Genomic DNA, 25,404 nt, shown 5'->3' on the forward strand with positions numbered 1-25,404 from the left:
ACATAGAAGCTCATTATTCCGCTATTATGAGTTCTGCTACTGTAACGTTAACGATTAACTGCGATAAAGCAGTCACCCGGTCAAACATAGTTCTCGCAAAACAGGGGGCTTCTGCACTGGCGTTCTTACATCTCATAGAAAATGATGATCTTACGGCTCATTCAGGGTTGAATTAATAGCCTTCGTTTGACAGGCGACCGAGCACGTCTCACCACGGTAATCGTTGATATTCATAGTTTATTGCAAAATAATTGGCAGGGAAATGCGACGGCGACCATCGCTGTTTGTTTAACGAGTGGCCTATTTGCACTCGTTCCCTTTGATGTGTAATTACCGCACCGACAGCAATTACACCACTCTAACGCGAATTTTTATCGCAGGAAGGAGACTCCGGGAAAACCTTCGCGCGGGTCGACCCTTGGCTTTGTTATCTTTCTCTTACTACGTCATAAACGGTCAACAAAGCAGCGGCGCATTGGTGCGAGATCCTGTCGGGAACGTGGACGAACGAGCGTGTGAATTTAAGCACCCAACAAGGAAGCTTGATTGCAACAGTATAGCGAACTGGTTCAGGCAAAACAAACCAGTAGTACAAGCAAGAACAGACGCTTACGGAAACTTTCGCTGTATCCGAAAGTAAACAAGGGATAAATTATCTGTCAAGCGGCGAAGGACGACTGATAAGTAGTGTTCGGTACAGTGTTTACCGTCAGTCAACGGGGCCAGGTCGGTATGAGAGCAAACAGCATGCACAAACAAGCTTCGTGTTGCGAAAATCGCTAGCGCGACTGTATCTAGCGAGATAATATTTCGCTTCTTTCTGCAGACGAACCACGGCGCCGTTTCTCGTGTGTCAATCAGTTCAGAGGCGACAGTTTCACGCGTAGGAGAGCAGCGACGAGATCGGGTTTGATAGACAAGCGCTGCCGCAATCTAGTGTTTACAGTGAGGCGAGATCGACGCAAAATGCCCGGTCCTCTATTTGTACTGGTTCTGTTGTTTGCCAAATCTCTTGGAGAGTCTCTTCCGGAAAACTTTAAAGGTAAGAAGATATGCTATTTGATTTTTGAAATGTGTGACAGTTAATTGTTTGCAAACGTGCCTTTTACCCCATTATCGTAAGAAACATCACGATTATCAAACCTCAACCAAATCTAATGAGACATATTCCCCATATTTTTATTAATGTAGCTGCATACTTGGAACTTACTATGCCTGTGTTGAAGCATTATTGTTTTCTGTATAATTAGTTACGCTGCTTAAGTTACAAGGTAACAGTTGTGTACACAAAACACAAGTAAGCTCGCTGTAAAAACAGGCCTGATTTTTACTCTCTTTTAAATGCCCAGTACAAACCATTTGCATAAGTTTTGTTTTGTACTGAAACGTACACTTTGTGAAAATAGTCTTTCGTTGGTCTTTATACAACATAATCTATTCCATTGGCCGATGTTTCACAGTCTTAATTAACTTATCAAATTGTTAGTATTAGCCTACGGTTTCCTACTTAACGAAACTATACTCAGTATTAATCTGTCCGTAAAGCCGTTAATTAAATTCACTTCCCCGCTTATGTTTGTCTCAGCGGAGTTGTTTGGACTCTTGCTTAATTTTAGTTGTTGTGAATCTGTGGGTTTAAATTCGTTGGCATTACAATTGATAGGCGTAAAGTGTTGCGATTTTCCTTTGATTATGCGACGATACATTCGTAACCAAAACCAGCTAAACAACTAGCGAGTTATTGACCAAGTGTGCTCAAAGCACGAACTGGGACATTCGCTTACAAAACAGAAATCGTAAAAACGCTTTAATACCTATTACGCTTATGTGTGTCAAATATTGTAGACCTATTATGTTTATGTGGCTGCAAGGCGATTTTGTCACAAGACACCGGACACGTAAAAATGCAGGCGATTATATGCCAATATTGACAGCACCAAAGTTTCGGAATTTACTCTCAAACTGCGTCATTTTAAAAGCTTCTTACTTAACCTCCCGATGTCTGTTGTGGCAAGGTATTTTTGCTTTCATAATCGCTTTGACATTTTAAGTTTTGACGAAAGCTTACACGGAACTGATCTGTTAAGCAAAGAACGTGTGTGTCTGTAACGTTGTGGGAAGGTTGTTTACCAGCAAACGTTTTGAAGTCCGATTAGTAGCACTTGTCTCATTTTCCCTAGAACTAATCGTAACGTAGTATAGGCGTGAAATCCATTACACGTATGACAACGATAGCGCGTGTTCGTCCATTAGTCGTTGCGGTAATTGGGATCTAAATATTTATCTGAACACCAGCCTTTGGCCATTTTGGTTGGAACGAAAGCGCCGCATATTTATAAGGAGGGTTGGCTGTAACATTATACAGGGAGCAAAGAAAATCCCTTAAATATCTGAATCAAAGTCAAATTTAAGGTGTATCATATTTCCAATGATCCCGTCGACAGCGACAGCCAGCGCTGAAAGGGGGGCCCGGTAGACGCCGTGACCCCTGGAACCTGGACAACCCTTGTTCCTGCCGACACCGCTATCACGACTGGGTATAATTAATTCGCACGACGGAGACGCCACTAGTAACTGCATTATTAATGTAGGAGGGTGCGAGAAAAACGCAGGACATAAGAAAATACTTTGGCAAATTAAGTTTTAGTAACTCGATCAAACGGCCTAGGGAGTTCAGTATATGAAAACCAGTACAAAGTGATTAAATATTAGAATGTACAGACGTATCGGTTTCGCCTTTTCCCAGTGGCGCGGAGAATGCCAGCATTCGGGAAAAGTGGCACTTAAATGATGGTGAAATTAAATTAGATGCTCTGTCGGTCGTACCAGAGACGTCTGTACAATTTTGATCGATTGCTGACAGCCAGGTTCGAACCCTGAACGACACCATATCTTGGACCACAGAGGCACATGACAAACACGTATTCCTATCCAAAATTAAATCATCCCAAATAGAAAAGCTCCTGATTCGATTTATTATGTGATGCCAGACTGGCACCATGCATTCTCTGGAGATACTTTTTGGTCAAATAGAATCCAAACCCACCCTTAGGCAATCCCAATGAAATCACCACGAACCGCAGTATTATATGGCTCAATTTTTCGTTTGATGTTATTTCTACGGACTATCTGTTCAAAAGAGCATCTCTTACTCGGCAGACAGTACATAGACGCCCGGACACGAAAACAGCTAAAGCGGGCTAAATTGAATAATTTGACTCTACCTTCGCCGAAAAAGTTTTCCGCCAAATTGCGTCCCCGGGCGAGGGTCGTGCGAGTTAAGGCTCCGTGGTCGCTTGGGAATCTGGTGAGATCAAACTGTACAAGACCGCGAGAGAACATTATACATAAACAGGGAACGCTGGGCGAAATACAACTAAGTCGCCGCAAAACTAACACAGCACTTATTAGAACTGGCATTGTGATAACCATCCTTGTTTTCCGGGTGCTTAACCCGGTCGGCTAAATAGACGAGATAAGGTCGTTCCGACAACGTCGAGCCGGCACGGAACTAACTGGGTCGAGATAGCCACCTTTTCGGCGCCAGGGATTGTTTAGGTCTAAATGTTGGTTACCCGGACAGACCTAATGCTCGGTAGCCGCCTTAGTTTAAACAAGGTCAAGTAACGTCCGGTAAACAAGAATGGCCGATGAAGGTAATTGCGGATCGGTAACAAAAGTTCCATTTTAATTTCGTGGCTATTTATTATTGTTTCGTGGGCAATGGCACATAAAACTAACCGAAATTCGATAAATTCTCTCAAATTGGTAGCAAGGCGAACGCTCCGGACTCAAAAACTTTGACTTAAAAGCAAAATATGCGAGATAACGATCACACAGCAGAAGCAAGCATCCATAAATTGGTGCGTTTTCAGGCCCCCAATTATCCAGCTATTACAGCAAAGCATGACAGGCAGCAGTCTGAGTAATGAGTCCATGGCTCCGTGTACAATTTCGCGGAGTGCGTTTTCTTAACCCCGGCTACCCATGTTAATCTGCACGGATCTAATTCCGCTTGTTTTACCGCTCCCCGAGCAACTAATAAACTGGATTACGCCGTCACGCTCCGTCGAATTTTGACAGTGACGTCACATAACCGGTTGATAAGCTTCCAAACCTCCCATTACCAGTTGTGGCCGTGTTTTTACAAACTGAGGAATCTTAACTAGTTTTGTTTCGGGACTTAACGACGCAGAGAATGCACCTTGAAAGCGTATTGACAAAGAGGCGACACACACGCGGTGCAATTAGCTTTGCAGCCCAAGTTAACAACGCCCTGTAAAAAGTAAAAAGGTAGTAATGAAATTGGCCGTGCAGGTTTAGATGCTTGAATCCAAATTTTGAAACGGCAACTGTACAAAACTCTTGAGATCTGTCATCGGTTCCCGCATAACTCCTGTTGTTAAAACAGCCTGGTACAATTTGGCTCAAGGGCTAGGCTGCTTGAGTCCTTTCGGGTCAGCGCCTTTAGGTCGAGTATTTTTGAGATGGGGTTAGCTTTCAACGAGGTAGAAACTTGGGCACTAATCGACCACCCCCCTAATCTATTAACTGCGGTAATCTTTACGTGTAATTAAGTTCGTGTTCAGTGACTCGGAAAAGTTGACACAGCTTTGATGATACATAACTAAAGTCAAAAGAACTGTCAACCAAGGTAAAGTCAAACATTCCGAAAAACAAAAGAGCCGCGCAGAGTAATAGCAACGGAATGCGGTCAGAACTTCTTTAGCGTTTCGATTAAATTACATTTGCAAGCGCCACGCCACAATGCGTACTCTAGTGCTTGTTTTATTGTGAGTGTTTGCCATTTTTTGGCGTGCTGGTACTCGGATATAAAGCATCCAATAACAGTTGGAAGCATTTCAAGCGCACAAGCAAAGAGGTTCAGTTACCTGCCAGCAACCAATCGGTTTCCTTTGGTCAAGAATTATGTTTGTAGGTAAATACTTCAACACACCAACTGCTGGTAATGTAGTTTGGTTGCACCCAACATTTAAACAGAACGCGAATCATTGTATATTTTACTGACTTTGGTTTGGTACCCAGTAGTGTACGTAGGTGTGTTAAACCTGGAATACAAATCCAAATTTGAGATTCTAATCACTTAAAATGAAACCTATATATATTTAAATAAGGTGTTCCCATACAGATTAAGCTATTATAGCAAAAAAAGGGCATTGGGGTGTGTGTTACTGATTATCACAACAGAAACTTGCACGGGTTGAAAACGAAACTGAAGTACAAATGTCAAGCAACTGGCGTGCACTTGGTATAACGACTGCGGTTAGCACTTTGCAAAGCGATATATAAGAAACAACACGAGTTTCTGAAAACGAGTTCTCGTCGTTGACAGCATCCTTTGTTCGGCGCGGTTTAGGTTATGCTGTATAGGTGGCCTACAAGCCTAATTATGGGCAAAACCGTGCTCATTATAGCCCATTGCCTCGTCGTCACGGAAAGATAAAGTTTGCGTGAAAAATATTCCTATTCCGGGCCCGGCTCTCGCGTTTGCTTTCGCATAACCGATACGTCCGACAAGTACTTATGTGCTTTACCGTGGCGGCCCCGGGACCCTGGGACCAAAGAAGTCGCCGGTCTGCACTTTTACCGTATCAGTTTCGGGCCGGTGTGGATTAAGACGGAGCGGGGGCGTCTGGGAGACATACAGAAGCGAGAGGCAATGGGGTGGGCCGTCACGCTGCCATAGAGGCAGAAGCGCTGCTGTAAGGCCTTATCTATAACAATCGCCCATTTGTGATGTTAAGTACATGAGACTGGCCAACCACCAGAGCCCACATATCGCTTCCAGCAAACGATGCAAAACGAACAAAAATAACACGGAGGTTCGGGTTGTCGCTCAGGATTACGCAAACATTTATAAGCCTCTGTTTTTACTTAAAACGACTAATCCAGGCTGCAATGCGGGGTGAGCATACATCTTACTCCGTCGCCAAAAAATCTTCTGGCCTAAAACTACAAACCGATAAGGAATTGTTTTACGTAAATCAGTTTATGGAGAAAAATGAAAGCGGCAATTTTCATTTTACTCGTTAAAGTGTTTTCTTGCATAGCTCCCCTATTACGTGTGTGGATTATCCTCTCCCAGGTCGATTGATCCCCTTCTACTCCCAGCTCCTGTTACTTCTCCGCTGGATCTATTCGGGTACAGCCAGCGACATGTTGATTTGTTGTTTCGCCTGTCGGCTTTAACGCAGCTGCGTTCAGAGTAATTTGAGGGTTAAGCGCATTTCTTCGGTTCGACGAATATTTTAACCATAGAGAGTCTTTAATTGCAACCGGTAAGCTGTGTATGGAACAAACAGTCCCTGTAATTTCACTAACGCAAGAACAACGTGCCCGTTATAAACTTGGTGGTCGACAAAGTTTTTATGAACCAAACGTATAGTACTGTGTGAGATGGAACAAACTTAGCACATAATATCCAAATATCTTGAACGCGTTTTAAACAACTAACAATGGTCAATGGGGGTCGGGAGGGTACAGTTTTATAATTCTTTGTTTATTACCAAATGGAACACTAGAATGAAAAGGTGTCCCATTTACCCTCACCCTACCACATATAAGGCGGATTGGTTAAGCACCACCATATAGTTTGTTTCCCTGTAGCCTGGAGCCCATACCGCATAGCATAGCGTGGAAAACTAACAATATTTCGTTCGCAAAGTCGATGGGAACGAGACCACCGTGGGCGTCGAAATACTTATCGGTCCATTACTCGGCAAGGGTCGATATAGGGGTCAGGGGTCTGGGTAAGTTCCCAAGCACTACGACAGCTACGGTGACTCGTAATTATAATTCCAGAAAAAATGTCGCGTTTTTGAAAACTTGTATAAGGACAGAATTATACTCATTTACGACTGACAGACTGCTTTAAGTATATTTGGTTATTTTCTAATCATATTTTTAAAACGAAGGTATGTTATGATATATTAGACTCTACAAATGCGATTTAAAGCGTTTTCGTCAAAACGAACCATTTTGCTCTCTATATTGGCAACAGTTTGGTTTTGAGTTCGAGGTATAATCTCTATACTCCGCATAGCTCACGAAAAGCGAAAACAAGTAAAGCTGTTGACGTTCTGACAAGTGTAAGTGCAAGGAACCTCACTGAAGCGTATCGAGAAACCAGAATTCGGACCAACTTAGCTAATAGCTAATACTACAGTAAATACCAATATTTAGAGTCGCGTTCTTTTAAATATGGACTTTATTACTTTAAACCGAAAATATAGGATGGTTCATTGTTTTATAATGTTGTTCAACAACTGGTTTTTGTCGTTTTCCTCCAGGCATTTGCGCAATCCCAACTTACAATTACACCGATGCTAAACACAGCCTTGTACAATAGAGCTACGATTCGCGGTTGTGCTGATACGAGTCACACGGGACGCATTAATAGCTACGTGAGTGGTAAACGCGGTTCGACATACGCGGGTTAAACCAAGGTAAAGCGTACTTAAAATACAGATCGAGAAACCGCCGGAATTTCGCCACAATACACAAGACAAGTATACCCTCCAAAAACGAACGACCACGCAGTTTTACTGCGGCGATTCTATAACGATTATTGTTCCATGCGGTTCTATGACATCAAACGGATAATCTGAACTCACTGGGCGAGGCCAATTAAACTGAGCATGGATTGAAACGCTCTTATAGGATTTTCGCATGCGTTTGTTGGGAGATTGGAAAATTGTCACACGGGATAAGCGACCGATTACACCAAGATATTTCAGTTATAGATATGTTCGAATTATGTATAGACGTTTAAGCTTATCTGTACGATGAGTGACAGCTAATGACCGTGTGTTATTGGGGATTGCAATATGTTATCCGTTTGAATGAGTTATGTTAGAATTACTTTCACAGGGTTTCTGTCGCGCTATAAACACATTGGTTGGGCATATTGCGTTCAAATGTCTTCCCGCTTGTGCTGAGTATATATGTAGACCGCGCTTGCGCGAAACAGTTTTAATTATTTTGTATATAGAAAGATTTGGGCCTTGTTTCATGCAGTCAGAAATAGGATACAGCATTGTAGGCTGGAAACGGATCACCGGAAAATGCGGTGGCATCTGGAAACAATAAAGTTACTGTGACGGTAACACTTCTAACACCGGGATACACCATTGGGGTATAAGTCCGAATTGAAATCAACTTTAAATTAAAAGCACTACAAACTTACTCCCAAATACGCACTTTAGCTCAAGGTACGACCCATAAACCACTACCGCCCACACGGTGGATTCCGATTTCATGTCCAGGTCGCTCCATGGCCGCAAAACTCGGAGCGCTTTTATATTGCTCCATTTAGATCGGGTAAGGCAGTTATATAGACGCCTGAAATACGGCGGCACCAGTCACACAAACCGCGACAGCCAATTGCCATCAAACGCGAGTAAGAAGGTAGCCGACGTCACCGAAACACGACAATACGTTTTTATCCAAGGCAACAAGAAGACCGTTTTGTCACGAAAATCTTCTATGGTACAATCGTTATAACAGGAAAATGAAAGTAATGTGGCCTCTATTCAAAACACACACGATACCGTTGCCTTGTTGAGCAAATTGTCCATATACTGGCGTCTAAGCTGATCAATATTTCTCTATCACTATTCGAATACGAAGGCCTGTTTATTGTATCTTGTGGTAAACAATTATGTAACTTCCCGCCCAGAGCGCCAGAATTCTTCATAGGAAGCAATTGGCTTTTAGGGCTGTGGAGCAGGCCTGTTTGTGGGATGTGTATTTCCTTACGACGGTTCCGTCATTTACGACGCCAGTTGGGCTCTTTTAACCAATTATAGCGACTACCAAGGCTGCACTATACAACCATATATAACCGCAAGGCTCGGTATAATGTAGACTTGTTTGTTGCCGTCTCTGATACCTGAACGGACTCCAGGATAATTTAAGTTTAAGATAACAGCCAGCTGCAGAGCTATATCGATAAATTAGTGGCGCTACTCGAGGACAGAAAGCTTTTTGTTGGCAAAGTTTGACACACCAGTCAAGATATATATCAATACATTAGGAAGATTACTGTGGCTTTTTAGCAATCTAAATTAGCCAAGAGATGAGGGAAGAATTGGATGCTTTGTTTAACTTTCTTCATAGCGTATATATGGTCGCATGTAACACAACCAAAATAACATAAATGTTTACTTATCGTTACGGTAACGACTATCAGATCAATTAAATCAGCGAAAAGAAAGTAATTAGCAGCAAAGCGACGTTTATTACAAAATATAACAAAAGGATTGCGTATTCTAGTTTGCGAAGACTATATTATATATCGCGTAATACTCAAACCAGTAAGGTTGAATCTCAGGAAATGTATTTTAAACCCAACATGTGACCTTCTCATGTATGTACGGTGAGGGGTGGCACCAAGCTACGATCTAATCCTGGACCGCAAAATTCGCAGCTAGTTTGTAGCGGAGATAGTAACGTAAACATATATACATTCAAATTTTCGTTGTCGCGTCGCCGGCTTCAGTCCCTTGGTCGCTGGTAAATAGGTTGAAATATTAATGCAACTTGGCTATAGAACGAACTTAAAGCGATGTAAAAATAGAAAAGACAAATTTATCAAAATATATATTCGATGTGGGTGAGGTCCTTGTCGAGGACCTGGAAAGATTTGGCCCTTTACCCCAACACCCAGGCTGCTTTTGTGCAACGCTCATGCGAAGAGTATAACCATATCAAAATATGTGAAATGGTAATAAATTATATACCATCGTTCTATTATAATAACGTGGTTGCTTGAGATTCTCAAGAAACCAATACATCGGGTTAAACAAGAAGGATCGGTTTTGAAGTAGACATGAGGATTCTGAACGCCCCAGAAATCCTCTGCGGTACTACTATTTATGGCACTTAAGGGTTGTTTTATCATCGAAACCAGTACTTGTCCAACCTATAGATGCCCATAAACAGAAGCAGCACGCTTATGTGTATGCGTTGCATCTCGTACCCTCACTGTACAAACAAAATGCGAGGTTCACCCTTCCCAACTACTTCGCCTTGTCAACACCTTTTATTGGCCGTGGTAGAATCTGTTTACACCTTGCTACTAATCCGAGAACATTTTATCGCTTTGTGTTTTTCCCTATGCAGCTTGAGGCCAGAAAATTGACCGTTCACGTTTTACTAAATATGTTCGCTGGTGAACTGGCTTGGTTGAACTGGGATTCTCCATCTGTCAATCATTACTCACGTGACATGATGTCCGGTGTTTAGATTTCGATTCGTCACGGATTGAGATTTACATGACCGGCTATCCTGGCTCACTATGACTGGTGCCGCCGTTAAACAGCGACCGAAACGTTGGCGCCAACCGGGGTGATAATAAGCTGTTTGTTTAGGAATTGTGTCAATAGATCCACTAAACGTTCAAACAAGTAACAATGCGTCCGCATATAAACGCCGGTTACGTCGCTCGTTATATAAACTGACACAAATCCGATTTTTTCTTTTGTTTGTGGATTGATGGTACCAAACGTGACAAATTGGGCACGTAATTTGAATTATTGAATTTCATTTGTAATTTATTAAAGCAGTAGATTGGGTCTTAAATTATAAAGAATGCTCCGTATATAGCACTATTTAAATTTAGTAGGGAGTATGGCTTAACAAGTTACCACAAAGTTTGGAATTAATTGGTCAAGTCGGTAAATATTGGGGAAATTCGCTTTTGATATAAGCATATTGTGAAGTGTCCATTCCTTCAAAGATATTATATTTTTTGGGTTGCGTATTTTTCGCCATCCTATTTTTGCCTCGCATATTTTTCCCCGTACACGAATAGGTGCAGGAGGAGGTTAAACTCGTCTGCTGGTGTTTCATGTCTACCATCATCCCGCAATTTGTGTTTATTTGTTCGTTGCTCTAATTGAAGGCGCGCGACATGCAAGAGACGTCGAGATGGGGCGATAGTGACGTAACAATGAGCAGATGACGCCGCGATAGCTGTAGGCCTCTATTAGTGGCGGGGTGCCCGTGCCACGGTCGCTAGGTGGCGGGTACAGGGAAGTGTTTGACATAAACGCCACGGAGAATAAATGTTATGTCGAGCTATATAGCCAGCAGCATAAAGCTTGCTGATATTTATGGCATTAAGCAAATGAACCGTTTCATTCTAAACGTTTTCAATATACGTCAAGGAATATTACCAACAAAAGCTAAAATGGGTCTCGTTTCGGACTCGAAATGAAATTTTCCGCCCCACTGTTCTTATCCCTCGGCTACCCCGGCTTACTGTGCTCACGCGACCGACCGACAAAACTATAATATTTATTCTCATGACATTACGCCGGATAATTGCTCCTATGGTGGCTATAGGTGGTCCGTTGTCGGCTCTGCGTGCTTCTTGGTAATGACAGGGTATTGATTACACTGGTTGCCTTAACTATGAGATATGGCTTTGCGTATCGAGTTATCTAGAGGGATTTGTGGAGAGCGTTTGTCGGCGATGGATTTTGATTCCTGGTGGTCGTGTTATTACAAGGGTCGACATTTATTGACCAGACATTAAGCGACCGATTTCCTGCAATGCGAGGAACATTGTAATTGGTTAATGTTATAACGTCCTTCGAGAATTCGTGTTTTTGGAACTTTGATTCCCCTTGACCAATATTCGGACAACAAACTTAATTGGAAAGCTTTTATAAATATAGTTGGTATGAAGTATGTGCTTCCATAAACATAGACGCTGCAGTGGGACGACGGAAGCCGCTTTGAAATTTCCGCCGGTTCGACAGTGGACAGGGGGCGCTTTTATTCCGCATACGTTCCTGACATACTCCAGGGAGATTGCCTACACTGGCCTTGCCTTGTCCACTTAAGTGGCACAATAATGGCCAGAACAAAGAGCGAAGTTATAATGCTGCGCTCTAAGCCAGATGAAAGGCCTTGATATAGAATGATGTCGCTTAAATTGCGAAATTAAGCGAAACTAAGGCGCTTCGGCTGCTGATATTGAAAGGCCGAAATTAGCAGGATTAACCCGATATCGTTGTTTATCCGGGTATACCAAGCCTTTAATTACATGAGTGCGATCAGCGGCGTTAAGATAGATGCAAATATTTGCAAAGGCGCCGCGGTTTATCTAACGGAGGCGAGTAGTTTTATCAGCGTTGAGGCGGAAGTCATGAGGCAGGAGATGTGATGGAGGCTTTATTTGCTGCTGGCTGTAAGCACGCCAGACCGGATCCCCTAAAATGCTCGTGCATACATGTTACCCAATTAGCGGCTTCTGTCAAGCATGGAATGGAAATTGTCGTTAATTATTGACTCCGGTGGGGTTTGAACCCAAGGTCACACTGCTCCCGTGGAACAGGGGGGCAGAGCGATCGACCGTCGGCGTCGGGCAGACTGGGCCCTCAGACCCTGTGTTTTGAGTGCGGTGCCGCTTGTCTTCGCTCTGGTAGGTTTCTTTATTCTGCGAGTACTTACGCCTTGTCTGCTGCTCACAAACACGAAGATAGCCTCGGATTAACTTTCAACCGCGCTCGTCTGAAGAAGTAAACAGCCCGGATATGCGTGCGCGCGTGTTGCTCTGCATAGGAATTGTCCAGTGCGAGTGTGCGGATGCGACGTTATTTCGCTGATAGACAAGTTATCGAGTTGGAGCAACCGATTTCAGACGAAATTAAAGGCAAGAGCTAATACTAAACGGCAACAGATAAGAGCTCACGAAACAGTTTAAATAGCTATGGAGTCTCATACATATAGAAATGCAGACAAAAAAGACACATTAACAAAGTGAAGGCAAACAACGACAGATAATGTTTATCCGAGTTAGTTTAACGGGGGCACTTAAAGAGTAATTTTAGAATCCGTCTCCTTAGCGTTACAATGTTTAAATCGTTACAGCGCCGCCGGAGATCAAACAACCGTTTATTATCAATAATTCAACCCTCCGATGGCGGAATAAATATCAACGGCGCCGCGTATTATATACGAGGCATATACACCGTCGCCTAAATATGAGAAGTAACCGCAATTTCTCCGGCATTAAGCTGCGGTTTGGCAGACAAATAGCGACCGTGTAATGGCCAGCGGTAACGAGCCACGGACGCTATTATATCTGGGAATCAGCCAGTCTATTGTCAATGGATAATTAGAGATATGCGCCCCTTTTTCGGTCGCTGGGCGCTGGAGTTACCAATACTCAGTTGTCAGTCTGCGTGGGATTACATGAGCGAAGGTTGTAAGTTACACAGAACTTATTTGGCGATATACGGTGCCAGGGCGAGCCGAAGGTTTACCGGATTATGAACTCTGGTCATAAATACAGTTACGTTGTGGTGGAAAACTACTAGACAGATTAAAATAATACATAGATGGTAAAGAAGTAGCGATGTTTGATATTTTAATAATTTTTTACGGGTAGATCTTTTTAAAATTGTAATTATAGATAATTAAGCATTTCTCCGTCAACGCATGTTGTGTATTTAAAAGCAGTCTTGTATTTAAACAGTATCTGTTTTTGGCGGTCAATGTACCTTAACCTTTCGTGCATTCTTTCCGTCTATTTAAATAAACAATCAATCAGCAAGCGACCTTTGCTGTCAGTTGCGAGATAGATTTCGGTAGATCGCACATTCTGGGAGAAAGGGCTCGCCTAAATCGTCGTTTACTAAAATGTATCCTTGTTCGTGTGTTTCGGCAACATTGCAAGCGATGCAGCGATCACGTGAGACGAAATGCGATTTGTGTGAAAGTTTAAAGATCGCTACGATTTTAAAAAAGCGAAGGTGTAGCCGAGGCGCCGTGCCCTCCGTGTTGTCATTACAAAAGGCGAGCTGACGACAAAGTTTCAAAATCCTGTGTCTGTTTATCTTCGGCTGGTGAACGATTGTTTATCGGCGCTCTGCTGATTAACTCTAGCCTGGCGTCGGCCAGTCGCTGAGCGGACGTTCTCGTTCGGATCCGATTAAATCTCCGCATCTTTAGATCGCGGTTGCCTCGGCGCCGTCGACAATCCCTGCGACTCGCCCCCAGCAAGACCTGCGCCCGTCAAATGAGATTATTACATAGTAACCTGTGATTTGCTGTGATCCCAGGCTCGTCGCCATTTTTGAAACAGAAGCTACCAATGCTTTAAACGTGGACCGCGCGCATGTCCAGTAATGGTCGACTTTAATGGAAAAATACACGGATTATAATTAAGGGATTAGCTGTGCCTTGGGGCTAGGCTCCGGCGGTTCCTGTATCCTCTGTAAATCAGCGATTTGGAGAGATTTCCCATGCCGCATTATGAACGAAAGAAAGCAACACTGTCGTTTTACTTAACTCCATACAAAGGTTGTTTGAAAATAGGACGCATGCTCACTTGAGATCGTAGCCGTGTGCACTCTGTGCAGGTATGTCAGGTGCTACAGTGAAGTTTACATATACAGGCATGGCAGGGTTAAGAATCCTAATCCAAAGATAATTGGACCAGCATTTATTAGAAGAGAAGTTTTACCAAACTATTATACGAGTACTAAAACAAGCGTCGCTATTGTTGTGTATCAAATTACTATTGCTTAATTTATCGGAATGGACCGGAGGTTTAAGCAACACGCCAACGAATGAGCTTTGCGCGTTTGCCTAGGTAGTGTGTTGCGACGATCAGGAGCTAATATTCGTTAAGTGTTTACCGGAGATCGTAATTTGTCTCGTTAATTACGCACATATACCTCGGAGATAGCGAGGGAGGCAAACACGACGAGGACTTGAATATCTCTTGTTGCCGAAAACAAACAGGCGATGTTATGCGCGCGACAATTTGGCGTCGCGAGTTGTCGGTCATGCGACGTGTTTAGGTGTCGATACACATGACGGTGTGGGAATACTGGGAAAAAGTTGGCGGTGCTGGGAATCCTTTATATAAAGGATGTAGGGCAGGATAACGTGGGTTAAGATTTCGGATCACTGCGCGACTGACAGGCTTCGTTGGGATAGCGTACCACGATAAACAGTTGAAATGTGCGGTTGCCTGGAGTATTGCTCATATACAGATAGCGTTTCGTATCTGTATATGAGTAACACTAAGCTATGTAGAAAGAGGCAACAACCCCAACTATGTAGTTTGTTTATAAAAGCGCAATCTTGGGAGCTTTTCCAGACTTTAACGTTCTACGTTCCGCGCGGCTAAGTTCTAGAGATAAAACTGATGCCAGGAACCAATTAGAGAACCCGAGGCCACAACCCTGCAAGTCCCGTTTATAGTTGTTGGTTACACGGTCAACAAATTCCCGATTTCGTGGAGTCGACTAACTGGCTTATGTCTGCGTGCTAGCGATTCTTGACTCAGTTAGGGCACGCGTTAATTACATCGAGAAGGCACAGCTTCCAACAAGAAAGACAAAATTAGGCACGGGGTCGTTATTTTACCAAATAGGGGAAGCGATGTCTACACGATCCCAAAAGTTTTTCTGTACTTAAACATGAATTCCGACTTTTTTGACTTTACTTCGATGTGTAGCCACACGGAGCTCATCTATAGCCTCAAGGTTTAACTGAATATCTAAACTTATGTTTTTTTCCACAGACGACTTGGAAATTAGGGGTCTGTTAAAAGACATTTCGGAGCCGAACTTACAAACTAGCGCAGCTCAACAAAGTTTAAAGGAGTCGGAGCAGACGGTGGTTGAACGAAATCCCGCTTCGGTTACATTAACAACAGAAAGAGGTGAAATAACGAATATTAATTTCGTTTTATATATTTTTCGTTAAGCTGCCAACGTTACAGCGGCTTAACGTACATGCTGTATTTTATTTTACCGGGGTGAGGTGCAGCAAGTCACGCAAGGGGTCATGATATTTAAAGTTAGGTGGACCCAATACCCCAACACCCAGGATGCTACTATACATATTAATGACCATTGGATTGGACCTGTAAAGTGTCCTGCTCAAGGACAGATATACGACTATCAGTATATGTACTAACACGATACTTTAGACCAATATAGACTACTTTTTAATGGCTGTATCTCGCCGAAAGTTTAGGTCAATTTATTTCGTTCCATATTTCCTTCAACTACAAAATATAAAACTTTCTCTTTTACAGAACACGCCCCAACCATGGTTGACGAATACGAGCCGACGTTACCGCTGTTTCTTGTCGAACCGACCGATCAATACGTGGTAAGGTCCACACCAGCTAGGATCACGTGCCAAGTGACGTCAGCGAACGAAGCTCTTATTAAATGCAACAACAGGTGGTTGAGCAGTCCTACCTCACGCACAAGTCAAACCGAAGACCCAGAAACGGGTAAAACGTAAGTGAAGATTTATATTCCATCGGTCAGTTAAATGCTGCTGACTATAGGTGAAAGTTCATTCGTTAAGAAAAATATATATTTAATAGCTACTGTATAGGACTCGGATCATTGCCCTACCTAGATGTTTTAAGTTATTTCAAATTTAACAAAACGATAAACATGAAATCTGTTACGCGGAAAATTAAACGGGTTTGATTTTTGTCTTTAATTTAAAGTGGTGTGTTTTATCATTTATTTTGCCACAGAGAGTATTTTATCTCATTTTCAAATAAAAACCATTTTTTCGCAGAATCACAACTATTTCGATCGAGGTTACGAGGAACACACTCGATTCGTTCTTTGCCCCTTACACATATTGGTGTCAATGCGTTGCGTGGAGTGGGGCGGGGGAAGTCAAAAGTAGGCGGGCGTTGGTTAAACTTGCATGTAAGTTTAAACAAAGTTGTTTTATAAAAAACTAAATCGATTACCTGGGCGGTACCCTATATATGACAAAACTAAACACACGAAAATCTAAAGAACCAAATCTAAAAACTTGGTCTTAAGTACTTTGGGGCAAGATGGATACCGTTAGCAAATATTTACTTTTACTATAAAATGTAAGTTCATGTATCAAAAAAAGAAGAATACTTTTTAAAATGTTACAATAAAGGTTTTTGATCCATCTATAAGTTCTATGTATTTACTGTGGTTGCGTAATGCCTTTATTTGTAACCGATTCCACACAAAGAGAAAATTGATCACGAAAATCGAGACGACGTAATATAAATCAATACGGTGTGTCGTTATGAGGTCGCCATAAATTTAACATCCAAACTAACACGTCCACACTGCGGTTCCCAGAACCTTTCACGGAAAGCTTGTTTGAATTCTCACAAATACGTAATAAGCGTTTCGGCAACGTAAGAACGATAAAACTCGACCCTTTCAAAATTTCAATTAAACGCCAAAACATGGTATCTGACTGGCTAACATGGAGCATTGCTGTCTTTATTAACAATACCTTGTTACTGGGCAACAGCTTACGTCTTGGTCGTTCGATCCTTATTATTTACGGTTTCCGTTTGATATTAGTTGTAGCTTTCCAAATAGGTTACGCAACTTAAGTAAAAGTATATTCAGAGGATTTTTGTTTGTTGAGACAGCGCTGCCCTTCCCATTACTTTTACGGTTTATATCAAACTAAAACAAAAAATGGTAAAATCAAAGTGAATTGGAAAAAACTAAAAAGTAAAACCAACATTCATGATACCCACGATCCGCAGTTTTACGACGGAATTTTGAGCAAGAACCGATGGCTGACCGAGTGGCAGTCGGGGACGAATACAAACTTCAATGTAAACCCCCAGCTGGACAACCCAAGCCTATTGGTAAGTTGCATGGAAATAACAAACGTAAAGCTGAGGTTAATACGAGAATTTTAGGAATATAGTCAAAGACACAGAATATGTTTTCGTAGATTGTATGGTACACTATTTTTTTTTACAATTTTTACAAAAGTTTTTATTTAAAGTTTTTGGTAATCAATTGTTTTACTGGCGTGTTTGGCCCTAAAACGGCGAAATTCAACCAGCATTAACTGAATAACTTATTCTTTTCAGTTGAGTGGTTAAAGAACGACCAACCGTTGACGTCATCGAAAAATTCGAATTTCTTGGTCACTGAGGACGGAGATCTGATTATACAAACGAGGAACGTCGAAGACTCGGGCAATTATACGTGTGTTGCAAAGAACATTGCTTCGAAACGACGAAGCCACACAGCGACATTGACCGTTGGAGGTGAGCGGACGAATTCTGGTCTAAATTTCTCATCCACGTAGAGTAGAATATAAGTAGTAGGGGTGTGGGGGGGGGGGACTAAAAAAACGTGTCTCATCTTACCCCGACTTTCTCATCATAAAGGGCATCTGCTATATGGCGGTTTCATTGACCATTGTCGTGTAAAGGGAACAAATATTGCTTTTGGTCATCGATTAAGTAAGCATGGGGCAATATACGGATTCTACTCAGTTACGTCAATATATATCAGTTTCGCCTTGAAGGCAACATCGGCCCTTTAGTTTGTTTGAGTTGACTTAACTTGTAAATGGTTTTGATTGATTTGCTTTAGAGACATCTGCCCGGTATGTTCCATTGTTTACCGGTTACGTAGCCGGCGATCGGGCAGACGAGCGCCTTGTTATTACCTCGGTAATCTTCAACGTCTGGCCCCGGAATAAAGGCTTCCCATTCCCCGCCGTGTAACATGAGCCGCCCGAAGCCACGAGAGACTAGCGAGTTTATTTAACGGCGCCTGGCTTGGGTAAACAGAACACGGCAGGACTGTTTCTGGCAACTAGTGAATAGCGGTGTGCTTTGCAGTGCTGCCATTTTATTTTTCGCTATGCAGTGTTCACGGGGAAAATTCCTCACACGCTTATCGTATACGTAGTGCTGGGATTCAAAGACAAAGAAAAGTGGATTTCCATAAATAAACCGGCAACACTGTTATTCCGGATAAGCTGGCGAGCCAGATAAGGTTAATACAGGACAATTATAAACAGGACAGAAACCAAGGCTGCTGTGAATTGGCTCGGGCACCAAAGCGGCGACGAAACTTGATATTCTCCCACGTATTTATTCCCACTGCCGAATTGCCGACGGTTTCGGAAAACTCGCTTTTAGATCGCTATGACGTAAAGGGTATATACCCACATAATCGAGTATTATGACGCAACGGGGGTGATTTACGTCAGCAAATAGACTCTCAGCCGCACAGGTCGGATTGGGACACGACTTACAACAGTGACAACCTGAATTTAGAAAGACATGATTCTATATTACCTAGCAACGCGAATTTAGGTCGTCAGATTATTAGGACGCTACTTCCCAGTATTTCTCTGCATGCATCGACTTCATCGGATTATAAACGAAGTTCTTCATTTTGTAAATAAACAACTACCCATAAGCCGATTACGCAATTGCAACAGGGGTATTACAAACGTGTTTCAATAAACTATGGTTTGTGGTTTAAACTGCTTAGAAAGGTCAATTCCAACTCGCCCTATATAAAGCAGCGCATTTATGGGACAAAATCTAATGTTTACATTTCACTAGCTTGAAATAGTTGCAAATGTAACCCAACACATTTTCCATCGACTGCCACATTCCCTGTTGTCTTGCCAGATGGCAGACGAAACGTCGGAAATATACTATAGGTTTTTTTCATGCCAGATGTACCGTTGAAAGATTTTTAATATTTTATCTAAGCCGTTTTCTTGTTTCTAGTTAAGGGAGGTTGGAGCAACTGGTCCCCATGGACTGGATGCACAGAGAAGTGTGGCATCGGTGTTCAGAGGAGGATACGAAGATGTAACAACCCAGCTCCACAAAACGGGGGAGCTAATTGTGCGGGAGAGACAACTCAGACTATGACGTGTCACAAGCAATGTCCAGGTCGGTTGTGTTTCTTCACTTATGCAAAATATGAAAGAATGTGCGACCGAAAAAAAACGACAGTCGTTATAACACAGGTGTTCTGTCGCACACCTTGTGCCAGCTTACAAGAAACTATGTATGTAATTAACGACTGTTATTGCCCTACCACACGAGGAAAAAAAGTTGCATTCATATATTAGAAAAAAGCTTAGCGTAAAGTAAGTTCTGCCAGAACAAACCTCTAATACAAAACCTCGTAAAACAAAACCGCTAGCCCCCAATTTGCGTCACTTAATTATTCAATTAAAACCGAAAAATGAATCGTTCATAAGCAAAAAACAAACTTAGACATTTATTTCGATCGATAAGACGAGTGAGTTGGCAACTACATATCAACTTTGCATCGATTAATGTTAATTTTCCATTATAACTTGATCGTGAATGAAAAGACCCGACGTTTTAAAAGTGAATTTAGTGGACTGAGCTAAGATTAAGTTACATTTCGACCCGATGTCCAAAAAGTTGAGACTTATTCGATTTTATAATCCAAATTGCGTCTGGATTCCTTTAGCTACAGCATTTCCCTTTTGTTCTTATGCTATATGTGTTTAAGTGTCCCAAAAGACAGGTTCAAGTCTGGTTTCCCGAACTTGAAATTTTGTTTCTTGTGTAAACACTACTCAGTAGTAATCAACCCCGTTAGAAGTTTCAACCAGTTGTTTCCCACAGTTGATGGTCGTTGGACAGACTGGTCAATGTGGTCAACTTGTAGCCCTGAATGTCTACACAGGCGACGACGAACATGTACACGACCAACCCCTCAAAACAGCGGGCGAGTTTGCCCGGGAGCCGATATTGAAACTAAGAACTGCACGGACGGCCTTTGCACCGGTACGTGTGAATTAAATTACATGTTTATGTTGTTGCAACCATGTGTATGTATTATAACTGTGAAATAGATCTTTTTGACACTAGAAGTTTTCACATTATAATATGACTTACATGTTATACAAAAATTCAAACTAATCCAACATATTGTCGGAGGGCATTCACGGTCCTGACAAACTCACGAATATAAAACTAAGCGCAAGTGTTCCCAAACCGAAACTAAACCACGATCTATAACACACTTGACCACATATACGACAACAAACGTTACACAACCCCTTCTTGTCCTTGTTTGCCACAAAGTAGGAAACTTGGTGTTTTGTTCTCTATTCCCACAGAGGAAACTTGGTGAGGAAACTTGGTGTTTTGTTCTCTATTCCCACAAGTCACGAAGACAAGGTTTTCACACACCACCTCAAACGAGAGGTTTAGCAGTATACGTTTACACAACCTTTGGCTTGCAACAGCTGCTGAAAATCCTTCCCAGTGTAAAACAATCACGTTCCTACCAAAGCCCACGCCACTTGGGACACTGTTTCTGTCAATACAAATAAAGCCAAGGCCAGGAGACCTCGAACGGCGTAAGTGCTGGATCGCGGGTTACAGCGTCCTTGTCTCCATTACACGCCAATTACGATAACCTAAACAGTTTGTCATATTAATGGCGTTTAGCAAAGGTTACGGAAGTTTTCCGTCGATAATAATACAAGCATGAAACACAGCGGGGCGTTGAGTGCCATTAATCCTATCAAAGTAAAAGAACACGGGTTCATATAAATGTTTACATTTCATACGAGTTAGCTAGAAACTTTTTATGCGTTATTATATCCACATATACACCAACACACTACTATCTCGTGTCAAATCACTCTTTGATTTGAACAAATTTTATCCGCGCTACCTCACTCGATATCAAACAGTTTGCAAAAAATTGAGTATAATCACAATCTAATTTGAGCTTCTCTACGTACCAGCTAACACTGTGCCTTTTGTTTTCTCTGCATGTTCCTTCACTTTGATGTGGTTGTGGATCATTTGATGTTTTTGCTGACGTACTACTACACAGCTATCCGAGGCCAGACGGAATCAACCGGTAAGCACAGATTGATACTCTAAGGCCTTTTGAGAGTGATGCACTATCAAATATATTATGTAATATTGTAATGTATATTCTGCTATACCTTCTTGGGTGGTCATAAACCGTATCGGGGAATTTATGTTCTATCTAAGTTTCCGGTAATTATGATATTCCGCAAATCAGCAAATAGACAAAACTTTAGATTGAGTGTACGTATGGTTTAGTTAGTAAACCACTGAGTTATGTTGTATGTAAAACACGTCGCCTGTTCGTCACTATTTACTAAGATTAATCTATGAAGTAATTCCTATACCAACCTCACCGTGTACTATAGCTTACCAACGCGTATAGTGGAAGCAGATCTGTCATGTTATATCATAGTGATGATTGTTACATATGACTAGAGTTGTTGCATTATAGGTTAACTACTTTGCCCCTAAAACCAAGCAGAACGTCGTATTACCCAAAACACACAAATATATTAATCGTTTAGTTGAACGTCGCACGGGGGAAAATATTCGACCGACATGTTGGTGTTGTGTTATGTTATGTTACTTGTGTTGCGCTCGGGCAAGCGCGTCAAAACATTCTCTCCTTTACCGTCCGGCTTTCGCGCTTTTACCCCCGCGACCTGTGAGGCGAGATGGGCTCTTGGATCGCTTAGAAAGCAATAACAGCAAATCCTCGTAACCATGGAACGTTAAAGGGTTATTTATCACACTTAGTTGGTAAAGCTGGTGAATACGCTGCTCGTTACGAGTCAGTGGCGTCGTGTATAGGGTTTCAATGCGAACACGAAACAACAGAAAGCGTTTTTATTTCTCATAACCTGTTTACCCATCATAATGGTCGTCTTAACCCAACAAACAACTAAAACATAGCTTGATTGTAAACACCCTTAAACAACAGAAAACAGTGTTATAATTTTATATAACTCCGGCAGTATTATTTTAAGCTGCGATTTAAAAAAAATAATAACTTTGTTTTTGTGTTGCAGAAAATCAGAACCTGATCCTGTACAGCTGTTTGTTTGTTGCTCTTGGTTTGTTACTAATGATCGTCATAGCAACTCTCGTTATTTTGAAAAGGAAACGAACCACCGTATCCAGATCATCTTCTTACACTGGGGGTCGCCCTATGGGACCTTACTCAACAGCGCCGCGTAACGGCGGAATACACGGTGAGCAATTTGCATTAACACCAAAAAATAATTGTAATCGATTTTTAGAAATTTAAAGCAATTGCATCATACGCGAGTGCGGTTTTGATTTTATTAGTTTTTTTGGAGTTTTCTGACGAAATATTTTTGTTTTTAGACGATTTCTGTATCATACCGACCAAGCCACCGGTGGTAGGGGATGCGCCACCTTTTGCGTTCCAACAACAATATCCCTCTCTACGTGATCATAGTTACCAACCTTGTGGTCGCACACCAAAACAATGCGAATCGGATAAATATCAGAAGTACGGTTACTCCAACGACGAAAAGAACTATCACATAATACTTTGTTCACGAGACGAACACAGTGTGTGCTACCACGGTAGCAGCATGCAACGAGGAAAACACGCTTACCAAGCGAAGACTCTATCTCACGGAAATTCGCCAACTAAAGAAAAATGCGGGACCATCGACGGGTAAATTTTGTTATGAAATTAATATTTAATTTTTAGTACGTTTTATGTACAAAGCAGTTACAAAAAAAATATTTTCGTATAAGAAAATAACAATGCTCTTTTCTTACTCCAGGGCACCACCCAACGGCTTTATTAAGCTACGACGGAACCGTCACTAGTGGGCGGTCTGGCTCGCTAAGTCACAAGCATGTCACTTTTGCCGATGGAAAAATGATCGTCGCGTCAGAATACGACTCTGGTTTCGAAGGCGAATCCATTCACGCAAATAGTGTGGTCAACGGCCATGCGAATGGTAAGTTTACAACATAATATGTTCGTAATAAATAGGCCGGCACCTTAGCACAGTGGTTAGCACGCATGCCCCTAGTCCTGAGTTTACTTGTTCGAGGCTCGACGCTGTCACTATTGTGGGCGTGTGGGTTTTGGGGCAAGACACGTTACACTTAATTGCTAAAGCCCAGTAGTTCCTTATGGAATGTCTAATCTGTCAGCCACACATTACAAAAAATAGAAAATCTCGAAAAAACAACCACCCACAAACATATACGTCGTAACTCGTAAGCACGTGGCATGTGAAACAGAATAACTGTGTTAACGACTGTCATTACTTCACCACAACTAAGTAACTTTTACTTATATTCATGCCAAATATTCTTCAGTGTAATATTTTCACAGATATTCAACGTGAAGGTAGCGAATACTCGGACGCAGGTTATAGCGTTTCCAGCTCTAGTGCTGTCGGGGAAATGGATGCCAACTTTACCGGCATTCTGAAAGAGCAATCGCAACAAGGTAGGCGTGTGTATCTATATGTACAGATATTGCGTGTTTTATCGTGTTGCACAGCAGCACAGTAGGCGTGGACTGTTATGCACAAATTTCGAATTCTATAGTTTTTTATAGTAGGTTTACCAAAGAGCTTGTTACCTATGTATATATTACGCCTGCAAAACATAATTAACACCATAGTTCTTTAGTACGGATAAGTTTGAGGTTATAAAACACTTAACAAAATTTATACTTTTCTAACTTACAGATACTGAAATGTACCAACACACGTAACGGAGCTGTTGTGCTTTTACTTTCAATACGTCGGGGTCCCAGGATGGAATGCTTTACATACGGGGGAGGGTTTGACCATATTATAAGCAATTCAGTGTTACAGTACGGAAGAAGCAGCGCTATTTACATTCAGTATCCGGATGCGTTACTGACCAAACTGAAGCTGCTACGAATGCAGTCTTGTTCTTTTGTTTTTTTGTGCAGTTATATAAAGTCGCATGTGCTTTTACTGTTCGAACTTTTACTTTTTTCTATGCATCGGCAAATAAACAAACAACATAATATAAGTATACCGTGTTCTTACATCAATTTTCATTATGTACTAAAACACAGTAACGTAGAGATCGCTTCCTGTAAACACCGAATATAAGGGAATTAGCGGTATAACGACAGTCGAAAGTAATGTAAAACCGATCACGTTAATGATTGTACGACCTAAATCAACCTTAAAACAGTTGCTTCAAACTTTAAAAACAAAACCAACTTACATTTTTAATTCTTCATCGTCAACTTTTGCATATAACGATACAACAGCCTACTAGATAAATAAAACTCCACTGAAAGCCTCCTAATATGCACAAATACAATCCCAAACCTTGCACAGAACTACAACTTCATCTAGTTTTATACACTGGTCTGTAAGCATTGCTTCGTCTAACTGAACGCTGTTGCAAAAACGCCGCGCTGGGAAGAAGGCGTTTTAGCAGGTAATCAGCCAAAAGCGTGGGGGCGAGGTATAAAACTAAATGGAGGGACGGAGAAAAACAGTAATTTAGTTGCTAAAAGCCAATGGGCGGAAGGAAGGACTGTTTATTTATTTATTTTGGGTAGGTAAGTTGTTGCGTGTAATGCTACGTTACAGTAATAAAAAGTTCAAGATGTAATCTATAATATTGGGGTAAGATGGGACACATTTAGCACAATATATCCAAACATCCGTGTTTTAAACAATTAATAACGGTCTATTGGAGTCGCGAGGAAATGGTTTTATAATTCTATGAATGCTCCTTGTTTACTACCAAAC

The 25,404-nt window shown here is 41.8% G+C and overlaps 1 protein-coding gene and 1 long non-coding RNA gene across 2 annotated transcripts; one reads left to right on the top strand and one right to left on the bottom strand.

The window, feature by feature from the left end:
• Positions 1 to 485: 485 nt before the first annotated feature.
• On the top strand, positions 486 to 24,667 carry LOC100176438 (netrin receptor UNC5B-a). Its single transcript, XM_026835957.1, has 15 exons — positions 486 to 726; positions 827 to 1,042; positions 15,566 to 15,706; positions 16,085 to 16,295; positions 16,588 to 16,724; positions 17,564 to 17,668; positions 17,900 to 18,079; positions 19,568 to 19,735; positions 20,447 to 20,608; positions 21,672 to 21,698; positions 22,681 to 22,863; positions 23,000 to 23,318; positions 23,431 to 23,610; positions 23,994 to 24,110; positions 24,355 to 24,667. The coding sequence occupies exons 2-13, from the start codon at positions 967 to 969 to the stop codon at positions 23,474 to 23,476; spliced, it is 1,755 nt and encodes a 584-aa protein (XP_026691758.1). The 5' UTR covers positions 486 to 726; positions 827 to 966; the 3' UTR covers positions 23,477 to 23,610; positions 23,994 to 24,110; positions 24,355 to 24,667.
• Positions 5,013 to 25,355, bottom strand: LOC113474535. The gene is made up of 2 exons (XR_003396201.1): positions 24,869 to 25,355; positions 5,013 to 5,069 (listed from the first exon to the last, which is right to left on the bottom strand). It is a non-coding gene; the product is annotated as an uncharacterized LOC113474535 (long non-coding RNA).
• Positions 25,356 to 25,404: the final 49 nt, after the last annotated feature.

Source organism: Ciona intestinalis, chromosome 9 (assembly GCF_000224145.3).
Source record: "Ciona intestinalis chromosome 9, KH, whole genome shotgun sequence".
Classification (NCBI taxonomy): Eukaryota; Metazoa; Chordata; class Ascidiacea; order Phlebobranchia; family Cionidae; genus Ciona; species Ciona intestinalis.

Coding starts and splice junctions, on each gene's coding strand:
- LOC100176438 (XM_026835957.1), top strand. CDS start 967: ATGCCCGGTCCTCTATTTGTACTGGTTCTGTTGTTTGCCAAATCTCTT. Junction 16,725..17,563: donor GGCGTTGGTTAAACTTGCAT/GTAAGTTTAAAC, acceptor CACGATCCGCAG/TTTTACGACGGAATTTTGAG. Junction 23,319..23,430: donor AAATGCGGGACCATCGACGG/GTAAATTTTGTT, acceptor TTCTTACTCCAG/GGCACCACCCAACGGCTTTA.